Source organism: Hippoglossus hippoglossus, chromosome 15 (assembly GCF_009819705.1).
Source record: "Hippoglossus hippoglossus isolate fHipHip1 chromosome 15, fHipHip1.pri, whole genome shotgun sequence".
In the NCBI taxonomy this organism is placed as follows: domain Eukaryota; kingdom Metazoa; phylum Chordata; class Actinopteri; order Pleuronectiformes; family Pleuronectidae; genus Hippoglossus; species Hippoglossus hippoglossus.
Genome location: NC_047165.1, coordinates 16,546,174 through 16,567,563, shown reverse-complemented (window position 1 = coordinate 16,567,563; position 21,390 = coordinate 16,546,174). Strand labels below are relative to the sequence as shown.

Sequence of the window (21,390 nt, the reverse complement as noted above, 5' to 3'; positions counted from 1 at the left end):
TGATGGAATAATGCATGGCTCTAGATGATAAAAATCTATGATATATCAGTGTGTATAATTTGGTACCGATCCAAATAAATAAAAAAAGGGGTATAGGCTTTTTACGCTGCTGTACAGTAACAAAAAGCCTTTAACTACCACCAAAATGTTGCTGAGATAATGTGGATTCTGTAGGGAATCAACAGTTGCATCTTTTAATAGTTTTATAACAATGTCCAAACGAAAGTGAGTGGTTTAGTACAGAATGTAAGAGCACTGCCCTTGCATTACTTTGACACTGATCAATATGTATTGATTCTCAGGCCAGGTCTTGTGTATTATGATGCACCTCTTTCCCTTTATTTTCTAGGCAGATTAATGGCCGACTATTTGCAATGGTCATCATAGAATTTTATCCTGTGAACGTCGCACTGAATCGGAAAAATATGTGTCGTGTCTGTGTGTCGTCAACAAAAGATTCAGGAGGAAAACAGCCACTTTAATTTCTCTTCATTTTCTTTATTTTATTAAAAATTGCAAAAAAAAACATTGATCAATTATCTGAACATTAATAGCGAAAGGCTTTTAATATGCATATGTACAAACAGGACACGACAGAGAAAATCATAAATACTCTTCAAACAAAAGAGAAACGCCTGCGATGTTAGAAGCAGCCACACGATTAGAAAACAAAGAGTGACGGGATGGATGGCGTTCAATCTGCCGTCGCTCCGCACAAAGATATACAAGCTCCTCTCTCCTCACCGCTCGCACGGGTCCACTTCCTCGCTCCATGTTGCCGACTCACAAGAGCCTCCTTCTCACCTGCCACTCGTATATCAGCATCAATGTCGTACAGAGGAACTTTAACAATGTCCCTACTAACAAGTCTCTCCTCTTAGGAAGATCAAAATGCACCATTTCTAAGAAAGAATATCCTCTTCACAGAGAAGTGTATAAAAAGCACCGTATTATTAAGTTTATGAAGTATGTTAAGCCAGAAGAGGAAGTGCTAGGCATGCTTTAAAGTCTACATTTCTCTGCAAGCACCATGTCCCACTTAGGCAGCTTCTGTTAGTCTGGTACCACTTCTTTATACGGCACCCGCTATGAGGGGTCTGTAAGTTGTTCATGAGGACTTTATTATTGAATATACATCGTTTGTTGACATTTGAGAAAATTAAATCCTTTCAGCAGTTGTTGACAGATGAATTTTGTTCCAGATGTTCTGCAGCTTCTCTCCAGAGGGTCAAAGGTCAAACACTACATTGAGGGTTTGCATGATAAGTCTGAGTTTCATGCTAAATGGGGAATGACACCATATAAATGATTTATTATTGACCGTCAGAGCATTAGAAATCTATTTACTGAGGTAAAAGAGAACAACTTACAGACCTATTATAAAAGGTGTCTCGTTAAAGAGTGGTACCGTCATTTTAAACGTTCAGGAATCCTGTTCCTTAAAGGCACCGAGAGAGAACAACTGGGACCACATGAGATGTTACGATGTCACTGTGTCTTTACTTTTTAGCACCGTTTGGGACCAAATGCTGATTCACTTTAAGATTTGTTTTCGACCAAAACACACAATCCTCACCTAAATTCGAAACCTATCCCCTCCCAGTTCAAACCATGGGGGAGCTGCAGCCAATCCAGCTCCACCATCTGGGCAACAGAGTGAGTAAATTTACAATCAGCGTCCTGTCAGGCCCATGATCGGGACGTCCCTCTTAACACCCGCCCGTGCGTCCGTCCTCAGTTCCTGGGCTGTGAGTTGAACTCCTGGCAGATGTTGTTTATGATCTTGGACACAAACTTGTAGAGGTTGTCGAACTCGTCCACAAAGAAGGAGTGCTCCTTGTCGGGGTCCGTGGCGATGTACTCCAGCTCGTCCTGGGCGGCCCAGGCGATGCCGATGGAGTAGGCGATCACACCTGCATCACAGGGCGGGACAGAGGATTACACACACACACACACACACACACACACACACACACACACACACACACGCACACACCCACAAATACACAGGCCTCACATGTGTTTGTCACAGCTGCATGACACCTCACTGTTAACCGACACACACAAACACACACTTAACAACCTTTTTGTATAATTGCATTGTTGATTCTGGGTCAAAGTGTTAATCCTAAAGTTGTAAAGAGTTAAGTAGTCAAAAAAAATCTTTTCAGAATATGATCATTTGTTATTTTTACTTGACTGAGTGAAGTTGATATGTATTGACCATATCTCTTATTCTTTTTCAGATTCTGTTGTGGTTAACCTCTGACCTTGGCGATGGACAGCCAGTGCAGGCGCCCTGACGTCATCATAGGAGCGGCCATCTGTAATGACGATCATGATCTTGCGTTTGTTGGGTTTGGATTTGCTGAAGAGCTGCTCTGCGGCGTAGGTGATGGCGGCACCGGTGCTGGTCCCACCGCTCCAGTAGTTGATGCGTTTAATGGCGTTCAGCAACTCGCCCTTGTTGTTGTACTGGCCGAAGGCGAACTCCAGCCTCTGCTCGTAGGTGTACTGCACAGCTCCGACCCGCGTGTCCGTGTCGGAGATCTCAAACTCCCGTGTGACGTTGGCCACGAACTGCAGCACCGTGCGGAAGTTGCCTGTCCCCACGCTGCTGGAGCCGTCTATGACAAAGGCGATGTCGTTGGCGTTGAGGCAGGTCTTGCTGCACATCAGGCGGTCCGTGTCACACACTCTCTTCACCAGGGGCTGCACGGCCTTCCTCAGGGCGAACCAGCTGGTCACAGGCAGGGAGTAGAAGCCGTTTGTCCGACACACGGCCTGTGGGGTGCAGGACAAAGTGAGTTTCAAACCGGTATGTTTGACTGAAGCACTGACAAACCTCTCGGACACATTCAAATCTGGATCTAGTGGATTTAAATGTGGTTTCATAGTTTCAGATGAACATGACGGGTTTGGTGGAGAATTTCAGGGGCCCGTTGAGCCTTTCTACTTCTGACTGCCATTCTAGTCTGCACTGTACCCAAAGAAATACAGACAACCATCACTGCATTACTGTGATACTGGTGATTACCTATATAATATACATGTTGATTTTCAGGCAAGTTCTGGTTTATTATTGTGCCACCTTTTCCCTATGATTTCAAGCCAGATTTATGGATGCTTATGTGCAGTGGTCATAATTTAACATCACATGGAATATGTGTCGTGTGTTTTTCAGATTCAGCTGAGTCATGAGTCCGAGAAGGGCAGCAACTGGATCAGCAAGCGATTCAGGAGGGCAACAGCCAGCACTCTGACCATACTCCACCTTGTCAACGAAGTTGGCCTCGACCAGGTTTTGCTTCTCATTGTCGTCGGCGCCCTCGATGGTGACAAAGAATATGTTGATGCCCGACTCCCGGGCGTGACGAGAGGCCTCCTCCACCTTGTCTGTGGGCCAGCCGTCCACCAGCACCACGGCCACGTTGGGGGCCGCTCCACGGTTTCCATTGACATCACTGAAGTACTGCTTGTTGATGTAGGAGAGGGCCTTTCCTGTTGGGACACCAGAGGGCAGCAGAGAGACGGTTAAACTGCATGAAAAGGCAAATAGTGGAAACGGAGGCATGAATCTATCGAATCAAACTAATCTGTGATTCACAAAGTCTTTACTCATCACATGAATTAAAATACATAGATACTGTTGAGAATCAAATGAAACAAAAAAATACTTACTGTTAAAATAAATACTGTTCATATGTGTCCATTATGTAAAAAAATATTTTTTAGGGAGCTGTCCTGACCAAAATGTAAAAAAGCATCCTTCTATAAAAAATCCTGTTTGCCAAGAAAACCTTAACATAGCACCCTGTGTATTTAGTACACAAAAATACACACATCTCTATTGTGAGTGCATCGCTTTATTCTATCACTCAAACTGTGATATCCTATCATTTAGTCTTGTTAGTGGTTTGAACAATGCGGGCACCAGGGAGGACTCCGTAGATGCTTTTACATCCGCTCGCATTGTTTTCTGATTAGAGAGCACTTCCTACCCAAATAACCCATATTTGTATCAACATGCAATAGTTAGCAAGTTATAAAGACAGTGGGTGCACGCTGACGCACCGACCAGAGCAGGCTTCACCCCCCCGGGCTGGTGAAGCCAAAAGCTTTTTGGTCAGAGCAGTAGGAAAAACATGACTTACGGGAGCAGGACTGTAATTTATCCAGCAGCGTCTCGCAGCAAATTTAGACTTAATTCTATCCTTGCATGCGAAAATGTGCCTGGGTAGTAAACCAACGTGATAACTGCAGCCCTTTCACTTTCACACTTGTGTCTGTAGGCATTTACTGCAGCTGGCAGCCTAACAGCCGGTTACTCACCCACATTTGAGAGGCCTCCTTTCTGAACAATCTTATCTACGGCCGACCTCAGCTCTCTGGAGTTGGAGTGAGACTTCAGACTGATCTCCGTCACGGGGTCGTCTCTTCAGACAAAGACATAAGGCAATCACATTATCTTTTCCTCATCTATCAATGGTAAGTAATAACACGACAAGGGAAGGCAGGTTACCCGTATTGGATGAGGCCCATCATGGGTCCATTTACGCCCACGTTGATGGTCTGAGCCACCTCAGCCAGGAAGTCCTTCTGGATCTTAAACGCCGCTTCCCGATGCTCCAGCTGCCGTCCATCAGAAGACCAGGTCCACCTTACAGTCTGCAGGAACAGGACACACCAGAAGGTCACAGCAGTTTCAGTGAGTAATGCATGAGCCAGGTTTGCCCCAGTGGGCCCCTGTTTTTTGTATGCATGCACACAAGCACATGGGTGATATGACACACATGTCGCCAACAGCTTCAGGCTCTTCCACTGATTTTTGAAAACTCATGCAATCAATGCATCAAATACATTCAGTACCATTTGTTAGACCAAAAGGATACACACATTGTGTTCGATGGGAAACACTGAACGTAAACCCATTTGTTTACAGGAATAAATAATTACAGGGTATCTTTGTCAGAGATCTTGCCATGGGGACACTTTAATGACCTCACAGGGATTATCAAACCCTAAGGCAATGACTCCTTTAACTAGAATGTCAATCATTACAGTGCTTACCTCTGACACAGGGCTCTTATGAAACCACATTTAAATTCACTAGATCTGGATCACACCAAATTGCACCCACTTTTAAAAACTGATCCCCTAAACATGTCAGATTTTTTTCATCAAGATCTATGAATTATTCTCTTGAGAAAATGTTAAAGGAAGTAAAAAATAAAGGTTCTTTTCTGACCCATATCACATCCTTCAGTTTTATGGTAATCCTGCTAACTAACAAAGAAAGGCTGATGAAAACATACCCTCCCTGGCAGAGGTAAAAATTGCAATAGCCAAATATTAATTTCACACATGGCAGCTTGCATGTGATGCATGTGGGACCTACTTGGGTCTCCCTGTGGCGCAGGCTCAGGGGCTCTTGGTGCAGGTTCTTGCTCCCTTGTGCCGAATCCTGAAAATTAAGAAACACATCTTTAAAAGAGATTTACTCTTAATCTCATAATATGGAGAATACATTTTTATAAATTTCACTCGACTGTTTGTGCCCTTAAAAGGGATAGTTCCCCGAAAAATGAAAATGAACGATCATTGACTTGTGTCAAGCTGTTGGTGAGATGATGCTTGTGTATCATCTCACCAACAGCTTTTTCACCATCTAAGGCCAACTTCCAATTTTCAACTACTACAAACCAGGAGAAAAGGTCAACTCTGGCAGAAACAACCTGAAAGTTTGACTGTTAAAATGTACACGTTAGATTTGCAGCTGCCCACTTTACAAAGATCCAAAACAAAACCAGTTTTTTGTTGTGGTGAAACGGTGCCAAACAGGAAATGATTTTATCCGCAGGCAACCATGCCATTTGACTTTGACTGCAAAATCCCTTCAATTACAGGCTGAGCAGAAAACCCAGATTCTTTTGCTTGGGCGGCCTCGGTTTGGTTTGTACTTACAGTCAGACATGGGGAGTTACTGGCAAAGTGAGTCGTATTGGAGCCAGAGAAAAGGAAGAAGAGGAGGAGGAGCGTGTTGCAGCACAGACTATCTTACCTGATTCATAAATGTTTGCTTCTGGTTTCCAGGCATCCACTGGCTCCACTGCATAGATGATATCATACAAGCTCGACGTTAGCAAATTTCGCAAGTACCTCAACTAACAACAACACTCACCATGGCAGCTATGCTAAAAAGGTAGATTTCTTTTGTGATAAATTGAAAATGTTGCAATACTCAGAATTAGAACTTTACTGAAGAGAAGAATTGTGTCCGGGCCAACACCTAACACTTCATAGAAACAGATGTTTGTAGCCATGGTAACCACTGCTCACCTCGAGTATGGGTCGCATCCACTGGCGTCTTATGGTTAACATCTGAGTCAGTGGATCGTGGAGCTAAAAGTTACGACAGGATCAGTCAGTGATGACAGACACATGTGAAACAAATGTAAAGACATCATGGAATTACAGCCGATTCCCATCGACTCTACATTGTGTTTATTGGATGTGTGGCAGTATTTCTGTGGTGCAGCTGGCAATGGCTCAGCCGCTCAGGCATAGATTACTTCTTTCACAGGTTACAGGTGTTACAACAATAATTAAAGAAACACTAATGGATATTTCAAACCAAAAGTACAAAAGACAATGACACAACCCAATTAATTTAAACCCCAAATGAAAGAGGAATAGCATAAACAGTGGGCATGACTGAAAGAAAACATTGACATTTCAACATAATCCACAGGACTTGTTAGTTCCCAGAAAAGACAATAGAAGAACACTTACGGTGCGGTCCAAAGTTATAATACCAGCGCTCATACTCTGAGATATCAGGCCTGTGATCCCGAGCTAGAGGAGGAGGTTTTGAAACCTGTTAGTGTTCCTACAATGAACTTCAGACAGAAAAAGCACACATTTCCATGGTTGTGATTGGTCACAAGTTCCCCCCAACCAATCCCACACCAGTGAAAACCACGGCTTTGTGCACAATCATCACCTCGCTGAGTCTCTCTCATCTCTCACATGCCATCTACAAGAGTTTCTCACATGGCAGGCAGATGGCATGTAAACGCCTGAGAGACACTGCATGTACTTACATGTGGAGCCAATTCAACACACACAGTACACGTTTGGCAGATACCAAACTGTATCAGTCACAAAGACATGCACATGCAACTTAAATGGAGACAGAGTGTAGTACCCTGCCACAGTGAGTGGGGGCAGCACACACCAAACTGTCACGTGCAGTCCCAGAGGGAGGTCGACTTACCGCCGGTCTCAGGTGTGTCAGTCTCGCTCCATGTGTATCCTGAGTCTGGAGCTGCAAAGCTAACATCTGAACGTACAGCAGAGAAGGTGGAGGCATCAGGGTTACATTCAAGGTTTTAATGTAGCCCTGATCATTTTGACTGTAGGTGACAACTATAAAATGTTACTGTTGGCACTGGATTAATAAATCACAACATTTATCACAGATAGTTTGTTGAGCATTTGTCAAAACCCCTGCGTTTAAGATTTGCTAAAGAACGAAGACCATTTCTTTGATACCTGATGGACGTCGTGCTCCAGGGAACCAATCGGGACGAGGAAGGGAGGGGGCCGCCCAATCCCTTCTGGGAAAAGCTGTGCAGAGTGGGAAGATTAGAAAAGCTGGTGCTCAGGAGAATAGTGCCTGTGACCTCCACTAAACCCGCCACATTGTTAGTGGGGTATGCACGCGGCATTCAGACACCACACGTACAGTCTGTCACTCAGAGACAGTCACTAAGCGGCTAAAGGTTCTTTCAGTTGAGCCTTTCTCTTTCTACCTGCAGGCTAGAGACAAGGGGACGAGGGAAACCTATGTAAATGTGTTTCTCATTTGTTTTGAGTTCTCCATGTGCTGCTCCTGGCATCACAACTTGTTCGCATGGACTCAAAGTTTTACTTCGACGTGGCTGGCAGTTTAATCAATTAGACTCTTGCATGGCTACAGGTTGCACCTGAACTGTAGAAGCCTGCACAGCTGAGAGGACCATAACAGTGCATCTCATCCATCCTAAACTAACTGAGCCATGACAACACACTTCGGCTGACCCCTCCCTGCGGTGTAGCTTACAAAAACACCCAGCCCGGGCTCTAAGGTTCCCATCCAGTGGCAGCCAGTGCTTTTGACTGGGTCGGGCCGGGAGAGCCCAGCCAGCAGCCCAGTGGAGCGTGGGAGTATTATTCTAAAGCTGGTGTCAAACCAGGGACAGTGTAGATAGCGGGACGCAGAGATTAGTCTTATCTGATGCTGGTCAAAGACCCAGCGCTGTAGAGCAGACAGCAATGTTGCTCTTTCTGATGAAACAGGTGCTTTAAAAAGGATTCAGTTTAACTCTCAGGTCATAGCCACTGTTCACCTCGGCCACAAGGTCAGACTGGGATCAGGGATATGATCCTCACCTCGAGTTGTAACTCAGGCTACAATATGTCTGAGGGAGTGTCTGTAAAACACACAAACAAGTGGATCTCTTGTGGTTGTCGAGTAGTCACATCTCACAACAAAAGCAAGGCTAAACTGGATCGTAACATTTCCAGAAGGCTGAGCAATAAAATTAAACATCTGTTCTTGGCCGCCGGGTGGCAGAGTGACTGGGGAGAAGACCCCTTCAACTCATAAATCAGAGTTCAGACCTCTAACGTCTCCGAGCATCCACCCGCCCGGCTGCAGTGTCCTTGAGAAAGACACTGAAGAGCTGCCGGCTCCAGGGGCGCTGCTGTGTAACTGATCCTGGCCTCTGACCTCTGACCTCAAGCATAAAGAATTTCTCTAAGGGGATCAATAAAACATCCCATTATTATCTAAAAGCTGTTCTCCCTTCTCTTCTGTAACATGTGTTTCTACAGTCACAAGCTGGTCAGATAAATGATGCCCTGACTGGAAACGGCTCACACTGCATTTTACTGCAAGTATCCATCATTTAAATAGATATAGTGCTGTCTTATTATAGGGATCCATGGTTTTGCATTCCAGGGAAGCAAAAACAGGAGCGCATTCCTCAGTGGGCCAAACCTCGCCTGGTTTGAATGGCGAGAGAGCTTTCTATTCCTGACAGGCTGCAGAGTGGACCCAGATCCTGCAGCGCTGTGGACCAGATCCGGCGTCTCTCTCTCTGGGATCAGCACAGGGCCACTTGCTGCTGCTTGCTGCTGCTTTCATCTCACTTTCCCTCTCTCCAAGCACTTACAAGGGAGGCGAAGAGGCCAGACCAGATGGGATCTGTCATAAGATGCTATTACAGTACTGACAGAGCAGGTTTCTCATCGTGGTCTTATCTGAAGGAGATAGTCCAGGGCTCATTATCGTCTCACACATCCTAGAGATATGGTACAAGATGAATGCAGGACAACCACATCATCACTCATCTTTGAGGCATATCTATGTACTTACTGCCCGATTTCACTGCCCGGTACAGTGAAAGTCGAGTATCAGCTTGTGTTCCCGCCCGTCGTTTTTATAGAAGACTGGCTATGCATTGAAACACAGCATCCCCACAGAGGGTAAACATTAGTGCAGCTTGATATAACATTTCCACCAAGGTTTTGCAGCCGTTTGATCAGACCCATCAAAATGTCCACGTCAGTGTGTGTGTGCCTGCCTTCGCCCTTTAAAGATTCTCGTGTCAGGATCTGGAGATACTTACTGGGGTTGGACTGGCTCATGGTTGGAGTCCGCTCGGGTTGGGCTGGCTGAACCCTGTTAAAAGCTGTTTGTAGCAATGAGAAACAGGCAGATAGGAGCAGAGAGGAAAAGGAGGGAGAAGGGGGACAAAAGAGAGCTTCAGGTCTCAGGAGGGCTCCATCCACAAGCCCAGCTGTTTCGCTTTGAGCAAAGCTGAAGGCAATTTCACCGCAGCATGATATCAAAAACAAAAGGGATATATGCCGGGAATATTTACAGGCCTTAAGTCAGCTTCGCTTGCCTCGTTTCATCTTGGAAAATGAAAACATGAATGAGAGGATGTGCCTGATGACAGAGAGCAGCGGCCATCGTCAAAGGAATGTTAGCGGAGATGCTTGATGGAGTGGATTAGGGGTGACCCCGGGGTTTGGGATCGCAGGGGCTTATGGGTGTGGACATGAGGGTCAGACTTACAGCAGCCTACGTCTCCTGGATTCTTGTTCCAACAAAGACATCTACCTCCCCTTCTGCCCTTGACCCACATTCCCTGTCAGTCCCACCTTGTCTGCCTGTTTGTAACTCTGTGTGTGTGTGTGTGTGTGTGTGGTGTGTGTGTGTGTGTGTGTGTGTGTGTGTGTGTGTGTGTGTGTGTTGTGTGTGTGTGTGTGTGTGTGTGTGTGTGTGTGTGTGTGTGTGTGTGTGTGTGTGTCTTGTTGATGAGGCTGACCTGGGCCGACTGGAGAAGATAGCTGTCTCCTGATAGCTGACCCTGCCTCTTGTCTGCGCAGACCTGGGACCAGAGTTTGGGGAACGATGACACGATGAGAAAACATCAAATAACATTCAGTTCATCTTCAGCTGCACATTAAAGACTAATATAGTTTAAATCTATGAATTTATTATTTATAAATATATGATGGCAAAGCCTTTATGATGACTTTGACACATTTCACAGTAACGATATGATGTCCTCTCTTTGTAATGATTGAAGAACATATATATATTTAGAGTGAAACTGTGAATCAGATCTGTAGAGCAAATGTGATCAGTGCCTGAATTAAGATTAACAGGTTTCTCCTTTACATTAATTGTGATATTGACTAAACAGGCAAAATAATATAACATGAGGACTAATAGTTTAGAGGAAAAAAATATTCCCAGTTCATTACCTCTGCCAAGGAAGTTATAATTTCATCTGCATTTGTTTGTTTGTTAGTAGGATTACACAAAAACTACTCATCTGAATGATCAGGGGGAAGGTCCAGGAAAGAAATTTCACTTTAACGTTGCTAGAATTTTTTTAAATGTTGCTTGGTTTCTCAAAGAGTATTTAATTCCTCCATCAAGTTTCATGCTAATCTGTTGAGTAACTTTTGCATAATCCTGCGAACCAACAAACACATATGAAAACATAACCTCCTTGCCAGAGGTAATAAATGCTTTGCTAACACAGAGTGAACATACAGTAGTTGAATCCTGTATTTCAGTGAATTTGACAGTAACAACACAGAAAGTGCTTCTTCCTTCTACTGTTAGCAGTGTTTAAAGCAGCTGCGCAGAGACAGAACAGAGACGCCATGCAGAGTTTAAGTGTATCAGTACAGAAAGAAGAAAAAAAAAGATAAAGTACATGTGGAGTCAATTTCAGTCTATGAAAAGGTAGAATGAAAAAAGACACAGGGAGATTAAAGCTTGGTTTACCTGCACTGGTACGCTGTGGAAATCTATTCGGATAGACACCTCCTCTGAATACTTTGAAGAAATGCCATTGTTAAGTTCAACTTGAATCGCTGTATTTTGGTGTAAAGGAATTTTTCCATGAGCTGCAGAATCAGTGAGAGGATCGACATACCTTGGCCGGGACTCTTTCCTTGACTGATTTGTGTCTTCCCTATACCAATCACACAATGTGGGGCAAATTTAGAAAAGATAATCGTTGGTGACATTTAAATAAGCTACAGAAATACTAACTTCAATAGTTCTTGTTCAAGCATCTGCTTATATCCCAGGTCATGGTCCTACTGTTTTAAGTTTTTAGCTTAAAACAAGTGAACTGAACTGATTTCACTTAAAATACACAAGTTGTTCCTTTGATATTGACAAACTTGCTTTGATTCAGGACCAACGATAACTTTAAACACAGAAAACGTAATAAATCCCGATGCCTATCTCAAAAGCCTGAAGTGAAGTAAACACCCCATGCTTCAGGTAAACTCATATTCCTGCCCACCCTGATGTTAACCAACACCACAGCACCACTTCATGCCACCAAAAAAAACCCTACAATGTTGACCCCCATTTGCTTTGCTCCACTTACTTGAACTTGCCGCTGCCACAGAGGCAAGGTACGGGTGACTGCTGCCTAGATAGAAGAAAGACAGATGGGGCGCCAATATGGAGACGAGAGAGATAATGTTTCAGAAAATGAAGGAGACAGAAATGGTTGGGAGGTTGTCTGGCACACAGCCCATTTCATTTACACACATACCTTTGAGATACTGCGGCATTGTCTACCCTCTGTCGCTGTGTTTCTATCCAAAACGGGGCAAATGACTCGCAGCGATTACCGCCTGATAACGTTTTTGTCTCATAAAAACGATCAAAGGTCTGGTGATCACCTGAACAGCAGGGTGCCAACTCAAGGACCAGCGGTAATTTGTTGGAATTGCAGCCGTGACTTGTAATTACCAGCCCCAAACATTAGTTTTCATCACTCTGATTCCAGTTAAAAGCAGCTAAAGTTGTTAGTTTGATCTCAGCTACAGACGGCACACGGGCTGCAGTGGATCTTCTGCGTGGATTGGTTTTACTGGATCCTTAACAGCCTACTGCATCCGAGTAAATACACAATCCTCCACATGTCATACATGGATCCATTGATTTAGGAGAAAGAGTTAGCTTGTTGTATGTATGCAACAACGACATGTGGGTGAGGTGGGTTTTTGTACCTGCATCCCTGACTTTGTGCACAGCAGCTCGAGCTTTGGTAGTGGTGGGTGGTGGCGGAGGTGTTGTGGTGGTGGTGGTGGTCGGAGCCTGTGTGGTGGTGGTAGTGGGTTCAGGTGTTGTAGTCGTGGTGGGTTCAGGTGTGGTCGACAGCGGCGTGGCGGTCGCAGGGGATTTGGCCTCCTTCTGACCTGCGAGGAGACGACAGATGGAGGCGGTCGTGTAGTAGATGGATGCGTAGGGAGGAAGAGCATTCTTGACATTCTCCACCATGACTGCAGAGCTCCGACTCCTCACTCAACCTGAGCGAAGTTCAACATGCACAGGGACGTCTATCGAGTAACTGTTTGTCCCGGAAATCCCCGATCTGGTGGCCTCTGCATGTCTAAGTCTGGGAACTATTTCAGTGTGAAACAAGTCTCAAGAAACAATCTCTTGATTTTGAAAATCCCCAAATCAGTCCTAATCAGTTTGTGAAACATTCAGCATCTATCAACCCTCTCATTGACAAAATAAAGGCCCTGCACCTAAACTCATAATCACATTAAAGATTAATATCAGAGTGTAGAAATGACCCTCCTCTCACTTGTCTTCACGTAGGTTGGTCTTGAAGGGACATAGTCCAGAGTTGACGGGTAGATGACTCCCTTCTTCGGTTTCCCCACTGAAACACAACAGAGCCATCTGTTGGCGGGAGGGTTTATTCTACAGAGCTACGATCAATGTTGTTTGCTTGTTTATTACCTGAGACAACAAACGACTCCCTCCACTTTGGTAGAGACAGAGAGCGCACCCCGTTGGAGTTGCTGCCTTTGTAAATGTTCTGGCCGGCCATCTTCCTCACGATCACCTTTCCTCCTGAGTTGGTGATGACGCCGCTGTGGACGCAAACATTTAAATCAGCTATAATGATTAGTGGTCAGTTCTGTCCCTCACACAAACTTTGCTTCACGTTCATTGCCCCCCTGTTTACTTGTGGATGGCTGCATTGCAGATGCTGGAGATGGAGGCGAACACCCCCGTCCCGTAGACTTGCTGCTTTGTCTCTTTACACTGTGCAGGACACTTGGCTATGAACTCTGGGAGGTTGATCTTTCCCGCTCTGACATCACACTCTATGTCTGGAACAACTGGAGGGAGGAGGAGGGAGAGCAATATGGTTAAAGACAGAATTTTATACAGGTCAAGATTCCATTCTTATTATAGAAATACAAAAGAAAAAAAAAAAGATTTATTTGTCATAAAATGTTTAAAGAAATTAAAAATAAATTCCTGGATCAGCCCCTTATTGGCATCAAAATGTAATAAGTTCTTTCAGGAATCTGGCCTCATCCGTCCACCAACTTTGGTGCAAATCACTTTTGTGTCTTGGCATAATCCTGCTCACAAACTAACAACAGAGCCCACACCCCCACCAAGGCCCAACCGTCCCCTTATATTTAATCAAGCTGCACCAAATTTCACACACTCGTATATATCAGTTCCCTAAATGTGCCTGTTTTTTTTCATCAAGATCCATTTATTGTTATTATATTATTATTTAAAAAAACAGATCTCACAATGTTAACGAAAATGAAAAAAAAAATCCTGGGTCCACCCCCTGATCCAGAGCCACAACAAAGTTTAATGGGGTTTTCCATGACCCATCCCACATCCTCCCACAATTGGTGCTAATCAGTGAGTAGTTTTTGTGTCATGCTGCTAACTAACAGAAAGAAAAACAAACAAACACCGTAACCATGAAAAGTTCCCTCTCTAGATTAGCTACTGATACTGATATAGTCTGTCAGATAAAACAAACAATTTAGTTTTATCCCTTTGGGGCTCCGGGAAATTCCGACTGTTTGTTTTATTTACTTGTATTTTATTCATTAATTTACCAAATAATCAGCAGATTCATTATAACAAACAGCCTGGTAGTGATTTCAGTCCAAATTTTTGAACTCCTTCACAATAAAACCGGATCAGTGACATGCTGCTATAACAAATCATAATAATACATAAAATCGTTCACTTTTCAACCAAGCTCAGCCCAATTTTAACATAAATTAACTCTAAAGAGTGCAAACAGACACAGAAAGTGTTCAACAGCTGTTCAACATAATTTTGTATCATAAGATGACTTTTGTTTCCAGCCCATAAATAAATGCTGTAATGTTTTTCATTATGAAGCCTTTTTGAAGCGAGTTGACTGCAGTGCAGAGAGTCAGAGGACACAGAAGCACTGGGAGTGATGGAGATTAGAGGCCTGATAGTTGCTGATGTCACCTTGCTTTGGTTTCTTGTTCTTTGATCCGTTCGGCTTAGCCCAGCAACCACAGGACAGGAGGAGAACTGCTGGGGAGGCAGAGGGGGTTTCACATAAATATCAGACAAAGAGACGTCATGATCATCGTGTGCAACAGACAGAAAAGAGATTCAGAGGTAAATACAGTAGCAGCCGGAGTATTTTTGGGGAAATATGATTATTTATTTATGTAAAAGCAGCGTCCTCCTGCAGAGAGACAGAGTGGTCGCTCACCGAGGCAGATGGCAGGTAGTGATGCTCTCATCATGATGGGTGGTGCGCTGGTTGAGCAGGTCAGCCGGGTGTCTGTGTACAATCTCCCAACCTTAGAGAGAGAGAGGAGGAGCAGCAGAATTTCATCATCATCTTCTGAAACCAATTTCCTCAAGTAAAGTCTGACGTGAGTATAAACTTGTGCCACTGAGATACGCTTTCCAGCGATTTCTGGATTCACAGCAGATGGACTATAGACCTGCACAAAGAGCTGAATGACTCATGAAGTGGATGTGAAGAATTTATTTTAGTTTTTTTTAAATATTTTTATAAAATCTTATGGTGCTTGTTTTCTAATTCTGTATTTATACAAGCTACAAATACAGTAAATAATCACTTTTATAATTATCTTTTATATTATCATATGTATATTAATTTAACTACACAATTTCATTTCATTTCTTGTAGAATAATATCATACTTGGACATCAATTATGGGAAATAACAGTGCTGTTAGATAGATAGATAGATAGATAGATAGATAGATAGATAAAATGCTGTTAAAATCTATGCTGTCATGTTCCAATATATGTATATCCTGTAAGATGGAAAATATAATTTATTATTATAATTATTATTATCGTTATTTTGAAAACCTCTTTCATACCTTGTATTGCCTCCTCTACTTCTAGGATCAGATCAGTTGCTGTTGGCTATAAAAAGTCTTAACCTTTTTTCCAGAAGCTAAACAATGAACATCTGGGTTCTGAGACCCAGTCCTCCCTCCTCTATCTGTGGAGTCAGACTCAATTAGCCAGCACACACAGAAATCACTTAATGAGTCAGGAATGGAGAACTGTGTCGGCTTCTTTTGTTGGACACCCACAACCACATCAAGCAGGGTCCCAGTTTGAAGTACTGAATGTTTACAGTAGACTCAGCATTTCTCTCTGTGTCTGTCATTCCAATTTAAAAGTCGAAGCCTGCATTAACAAGAGCACCAGTGGGTCGACGACATGTCGCTCCAGACCTGTTGACGTGATGGCAGCCCTGGTGATAACTATCCGTATTAAATCACACGTCTTATTACACTGGCTGGTGGGTGGACTACTCGTGAGAGCCACCCCAGGCCCCGCTGCGCGCCAGGGTGCTGGGACGGAGCTCGCTCCCGGAGAAGGTGATGACTGAGGCCTCCCTGTTAACAGAGGAATGCTGTACCTCCCACGAGGGCGGCGTCACGTCTGTCACTGCCGCCACACACCAGCAGGTTCAATCTGATCAAGTGGGAACATGTGATCATACACGACCTCTGAGGCAGGGTCACATGTGATGCAGCTCTGACTGACATTTACAGCCTGTTAGCAATATGAAGAAGGACGACTGAAAACACGTAATTACACACCTGTCTTATTTGTGACTAGTAGATCTCTGGTTGTAATCACACTGAGTAAATCATGGTGCAGGGAAAGGCCCTACCTCAATATGACTACTGTTGTGTGAAATTGTGTCATAATTAGTGTATGAAATCTTCATGTGTGACCAAAAACATGTCATATGCATGTTTGTGCCAAAGTGGAAGATATTCCCTGGAGGCGTTCCTGAGGTATTACATTCACGTAAATGGAACAGACGGATTTACAACCTGAAAATTTGAATGCCTCTGGCCACGGCTGTCACCGGTGCGGAGGCAGAACACAGAAATGGAACACTTCATGGCGGCTTTATTGCAATTTTATTGTCAGTAATTGTAACTTAGAATCAAATATTTCAGAAATAAATTAACTCTGTTGACTGACACAAACATTGAGTTCACTTATTCACTCTCTAGATAAAAGAATTTCAACATAACTCTAAGGTCTGTACAGTAAATATGCAGGTACAGCCAGCAGCACATTAGCAAATGTGAAACATCAATTCTGAATCTGTCCAAAGGTGTCGAAATCCCCCTGACGGCACCTCTAATGTTCAGTAATTAACATGTTACATCTTGTTTGTTTAATCTGTACTGAAACCACCGTGTAAAAACGTATGTTTGACTTATTTTCTGGAACAACAACAAAAACAACCCTTTCTTCCCTGCTGGCGTGTTGCTCATGGTCATGTTTGGACAAAGTGAAGGTAGATGTTTCCCTGATCTTTTCATCAGACTCTCAACAGGAAAGCAAAATCTTTCTCCCAAAATGTCAAACAATTCTTCAAAAATATGAAGAGAGAATAACCAGTGGTCTCTTATACAATAACATCCTGCACTGCCCTGGTATACAGTCATGTCAGGCTGGTAAACACAACTGTGTAGTGATGTAAATGAACAAGATCTCTGGGTGTTATCTCTATCAGCCATTTCCATGTGCAGCTCTCTATTGTAGTTTTAAACAGCATCAGGTTCCTGTTGTGTGGTAATTATGGAAAACTTTAAGAATAAACACTGCAAAAGTAACAAATAATGTTAAGGTGAATAGTAATATAGCTGCAGTTGGCAGTGAAAGGACTTTCCCTGATGCAGCTCCACATTTTTATCTGACATTCATGAGCACTGACATGATTTTTCCACAGCGTTGTGCTTTGACAAGCAGGTAGATCCCTGCTGCACATTCAGGACTACAATTTGTCCTCGCGGGGGAAAGAAATCTGAGGTTGGGAACAAGCCGGGACAGATATGTACATCTACTCTGCGGGAGACAGACCTGCAGCGGTGGAGAGGTGAGTCAGTGCGCTCCACTGGATAAAGCAAACAACAAATCTGATCTGTCTTTCACCAGCGAGGAAATCTTAACTGTGAGCATCAGGCTCCACCAATGTTGAGAGGAAAAGAAAGAGGAAAATAAGTGTGTTTATACTGATGCTGTTCCTCTAAAGATTCCCTTAAGAGAAGAGGGACATCACTGTAGGTGAAATTGAAATGTGCAAAGAAAAACCTCTGAATCTGTATTTTCCAGCCTGTTCTCTAAACGCCTCCTTCTCCGAGAAATGAAACGCATTGCAGGGCAAATGATATCCTTTGACAAACACTGTGGGGAGTTTCCTGTACAGTAGATAATAGATCCTGAGGGCACACACACACACACACACACACACACACACACACACACACACACACACACACACGCACACATGCACACATGCACACATGCACACACCAGACACCGACACCGACACACACACACACACCGACACACACACACACACACACACACACACACACACACACACACACAAACACACACACATTGCTAAATGAACCAAAAACAAACAGCAGATCTGAGATAGCTTCACACATCACATGATCAGAACGCTTTGTAGAAAGCCCTGATATGTGAGGCCTTTCAGACTCCCCGCTACCATAAACCCCAGACAGGGTGGGTGGATGGGTCACCTATTGTGTGGGTGTTGTATATTTTGACTACACCTGTGTTAAACTTGTGATAAGGCATGCGAAGCTTGTCCCTTCAGTGCATTCTCAGCTGGCCTGTTTTTATATTTATACATTTTTCACCATACTGAGATGCTCAAACATCTAATTTCAGCAGGGTGGGGACACCGATCAAACAAACCATCAACGTGCTGACGGTTAACTATGAGAACATGTACAACAATAAAAAAATCAAGGTCATTTGACAGCCACTTCCAAAGATGCGGGTTTCTGTGCAGAGGCTTTTGTAGAGAGCCCAGCAGCTCAGACAGGTCACATAGTTTCAGGCATTAAAAACGCAATTCAATTCTGGACAACCCTCTCTCTAAAATGTGGATTACACACACAAAACAACCTTAACCAAGATTACACAAGGCCGAGTTGCACAAAAAAAGACCTGCTGTTGCAACGAAATTAACATTTTCAGCTCCTGCAGGCAGATTGCAGAGAGCAGCAGAAATCTGATAATGCAGGATGGAAATCACACCTGGCAGGAGCATCACAGTTAGACGGTGGCTCTAATGCAAACAGGATGTACACTAGCTGTATATCAAAGGCCAGCACGCAGTGGGTTCTCAAAACATGGGGCAGACCACACACACCTGTGACTGGTGCACCATTGTTGTGAAAGTGCTTGGAAGCATTCGGGCATTAGCATTATTTCACATTTTACCCTTAAAACGTTCTATTTTGGTCCCATGTGGTGAACTTGTGGCACACGCAGCTTCAGGCAAAACACAAGGACAGTATTTCAAGCTGTCTCCAGTTCAGCAGCACGCATTCACATTCCTTGTCTGGAGTGGTGAAAATACAACGAGGGAAAGCACAAAAGGGGACGGATATTATTTGAGTATGATAACCAGCTGAGGACTTAATTCCACCATGGTTCTGAGTGATGCCCCGTCTGAAAGGAGACAGTACCCACACACACCCTGTGCCAGGGAGTGTTAAATCCCAGCATTCACAGGTGTCAAAATCGTAAGGTAGGCTTGAGAGATGTGCCAAGTGTTTTTAGGAGCCAACTTGATAAAGAACCACTGGAGAGATCAGACCCAGGGAAGCCAACATGTCTCTACATGGTCACTTCAATAGCCTTTTGGGCTGCTGCTGGGACATTGTTTGTTTATGGAGCAGAGTACAGGCTGAATTACTTTAATTCTTGGCACTGGCTTCGGTGCAAGCTGGAGCGTGTAGTCTGCAGATGGACATAGTGTATAGAGACCACCTGAGTTTAATCAGGCTCTGTCAAACCATACAGAGATGTCAGAGTGAGCACACTGGCAAAATGGATCCTTTCAAATAAAGGCACAGGCAACCTGACAGCTTCATTTCCCACAGATTTGTCTTTTTAAATGAGCCATTAGAAGCCGCCTACGGTATGAATGGTTATGACAAGGCCAACTTCATTCAGCTGGAAACCTCACTGATGGAGGGAGGAAGGAGTTGTTTACCAAAAGAAATAGGAAAATAAACAGAAAGTGAAACAGGCGCTGAATTTGAGCAACAGAGCGCTTATTTGGGCAGAATGTCAAACCTCACGTCCGAAGCTGACATGAACCAGAGCCATGAAGTGCAAAGGAAAGCAAAGTTAATGAAAATTAAAAACGCAGAAACCTCCTGTAATGGTCACTGAAATTCACCACAGCTCTGACTATTGAGACTAAAAATCAGCTTGGATAAAAAATATAGGCACTTATTACGCGCAATTACGCGTGATATAAAAACTGAATGATTCATTCACACAACGCAGCAGCCAACTCAAAATCCCCAGTTCACGTGTGGAGCTGTTTCTCCAAACCATCGTGTCCCTGAGACAACGAAGGTGAATTTACCTGCGAAAGTCAAATAATCCTCCAGGCGTCACAAATAAAACTGGTAATTCCGTGCGTAATTCCCCCCCCCTCGAAACCTCACTTCTTTCACTGCGGCGGGCGTGTGTGGAAACGCTGAGCTTCTCCACCTGGTACTCTTACTCCTGCATGATCGGAGCGCTCATTAAAAGTGGAGGACGGGACGGGGCCAGAGTTTCCCCTCTCTTTGCCCGTCCCACTTCAGTCCTCTCAGCTCTTCACCCGGGCAGGATCAGTAACCCGGGGCCATCAGGAGAGGATGCAGGGAGCTGGCACCCTGCATCAGAGGAGTGCACGCATCTTTCAGGGTGTGTGTGTGCGTGTGATTGTCAGATACATTTTTTTTCGCTAGGACAGCAAAAAAAACAACACATATTTCCTTGGTTCGAGCATGCCCAGGAGGATGACGATTTGCCTCACATTGACTTTTGGAGCTTCATCTTTTTGTGCAAATGGAGGGAAACCTGAGCAACAATTCTGTGTTTATTTTCTTTTCTGCATCTCACTCATCCCATCATCTGACTGAGAAATAAAAGGAAGGAGTGTGTGAACTCTCACCACAGCAATCACTCCTCTTCCAACAAACAAACCAATCAACACCTGTCTGGGAAACACAGACACTGCAAGTCACATCCAGTGTCACTCTGGAGTTTGTGTGTCGCTGTAGCATACAGTACATGAGCACAAAGACACACACACGAAGAGAGAGGGAGAGCCTGTTGGTTTATGCAGATTGCCACCCAAGCTACTGCTAAGATCCGTTGTATGGATGGTTTAGACTGAAGCTGCCATTTTGATTTAAAGGTCTTAAGGGATCCCGTAAAAGAGCTCATTGTGTGTGTGATTATGGTCTTTGCAGAAACCAGGAAAAACTCACCTCAGGAACTTTTTATAAAGATTAAAACCTTCATGGCTCAAGAAGATAATTGCCCAGGGATGTTGCCAGAAAAGGAAAAAAGAGCTGCTGCTATTTGAGGGTTGTTCATCGTGTTTTTAACAGTGACATTAGTTTGAAAGCTTGTCAACAGAAAGA

The 21,390-nt window shown here is 44.0% G+C and overlaps 1 protein-coding gene across 1 annotated transcript; it reads right to left on the bottom strand.

Annotated features, from left to right (window-relative positions):
* Positions 1-1,184: 1,184 nt before the first annotated feature.
* vit (vitrin) lies at positions 1,185-20,631 on the bottom strand. The gene is given in 25 exon segments (XM_034608915.1): positions 1,185-1,913; positions 2,271-2,784; positions 3,275-3,501; positions 4,333-4,436; positions 4,523-4,613; positions 4,616-4,645; positions 4,648-4,668; positions 5,399-5,464; positions 6,062-6,109; positions 6,340-6,402; positions 6,793-6,855; positions 7,277-7,342; positions 7,555-7,629; positions 9,675-9,737; positions 10,380-10,442; positions 11,354-11,404; positions 11,505-11,543; positions 11,970-12,014; positions 12,601-12,789; positions 13,185-13,262; positions 13,343-13,476; positions 13,572-13,728; positions 14,867-14,935; positions 15,120-15,210; positions 20,340-20,631. Coding segments are annotated over 24 exon segments (2,469 nt in total). The 5' UTR covers positions 15,154-15,210; positions 20,340-20,631; the 3' UTR covers positions 1,185-1,734.
* Positions 20,632-21,390: the final 759 nt, after the last annotated feature.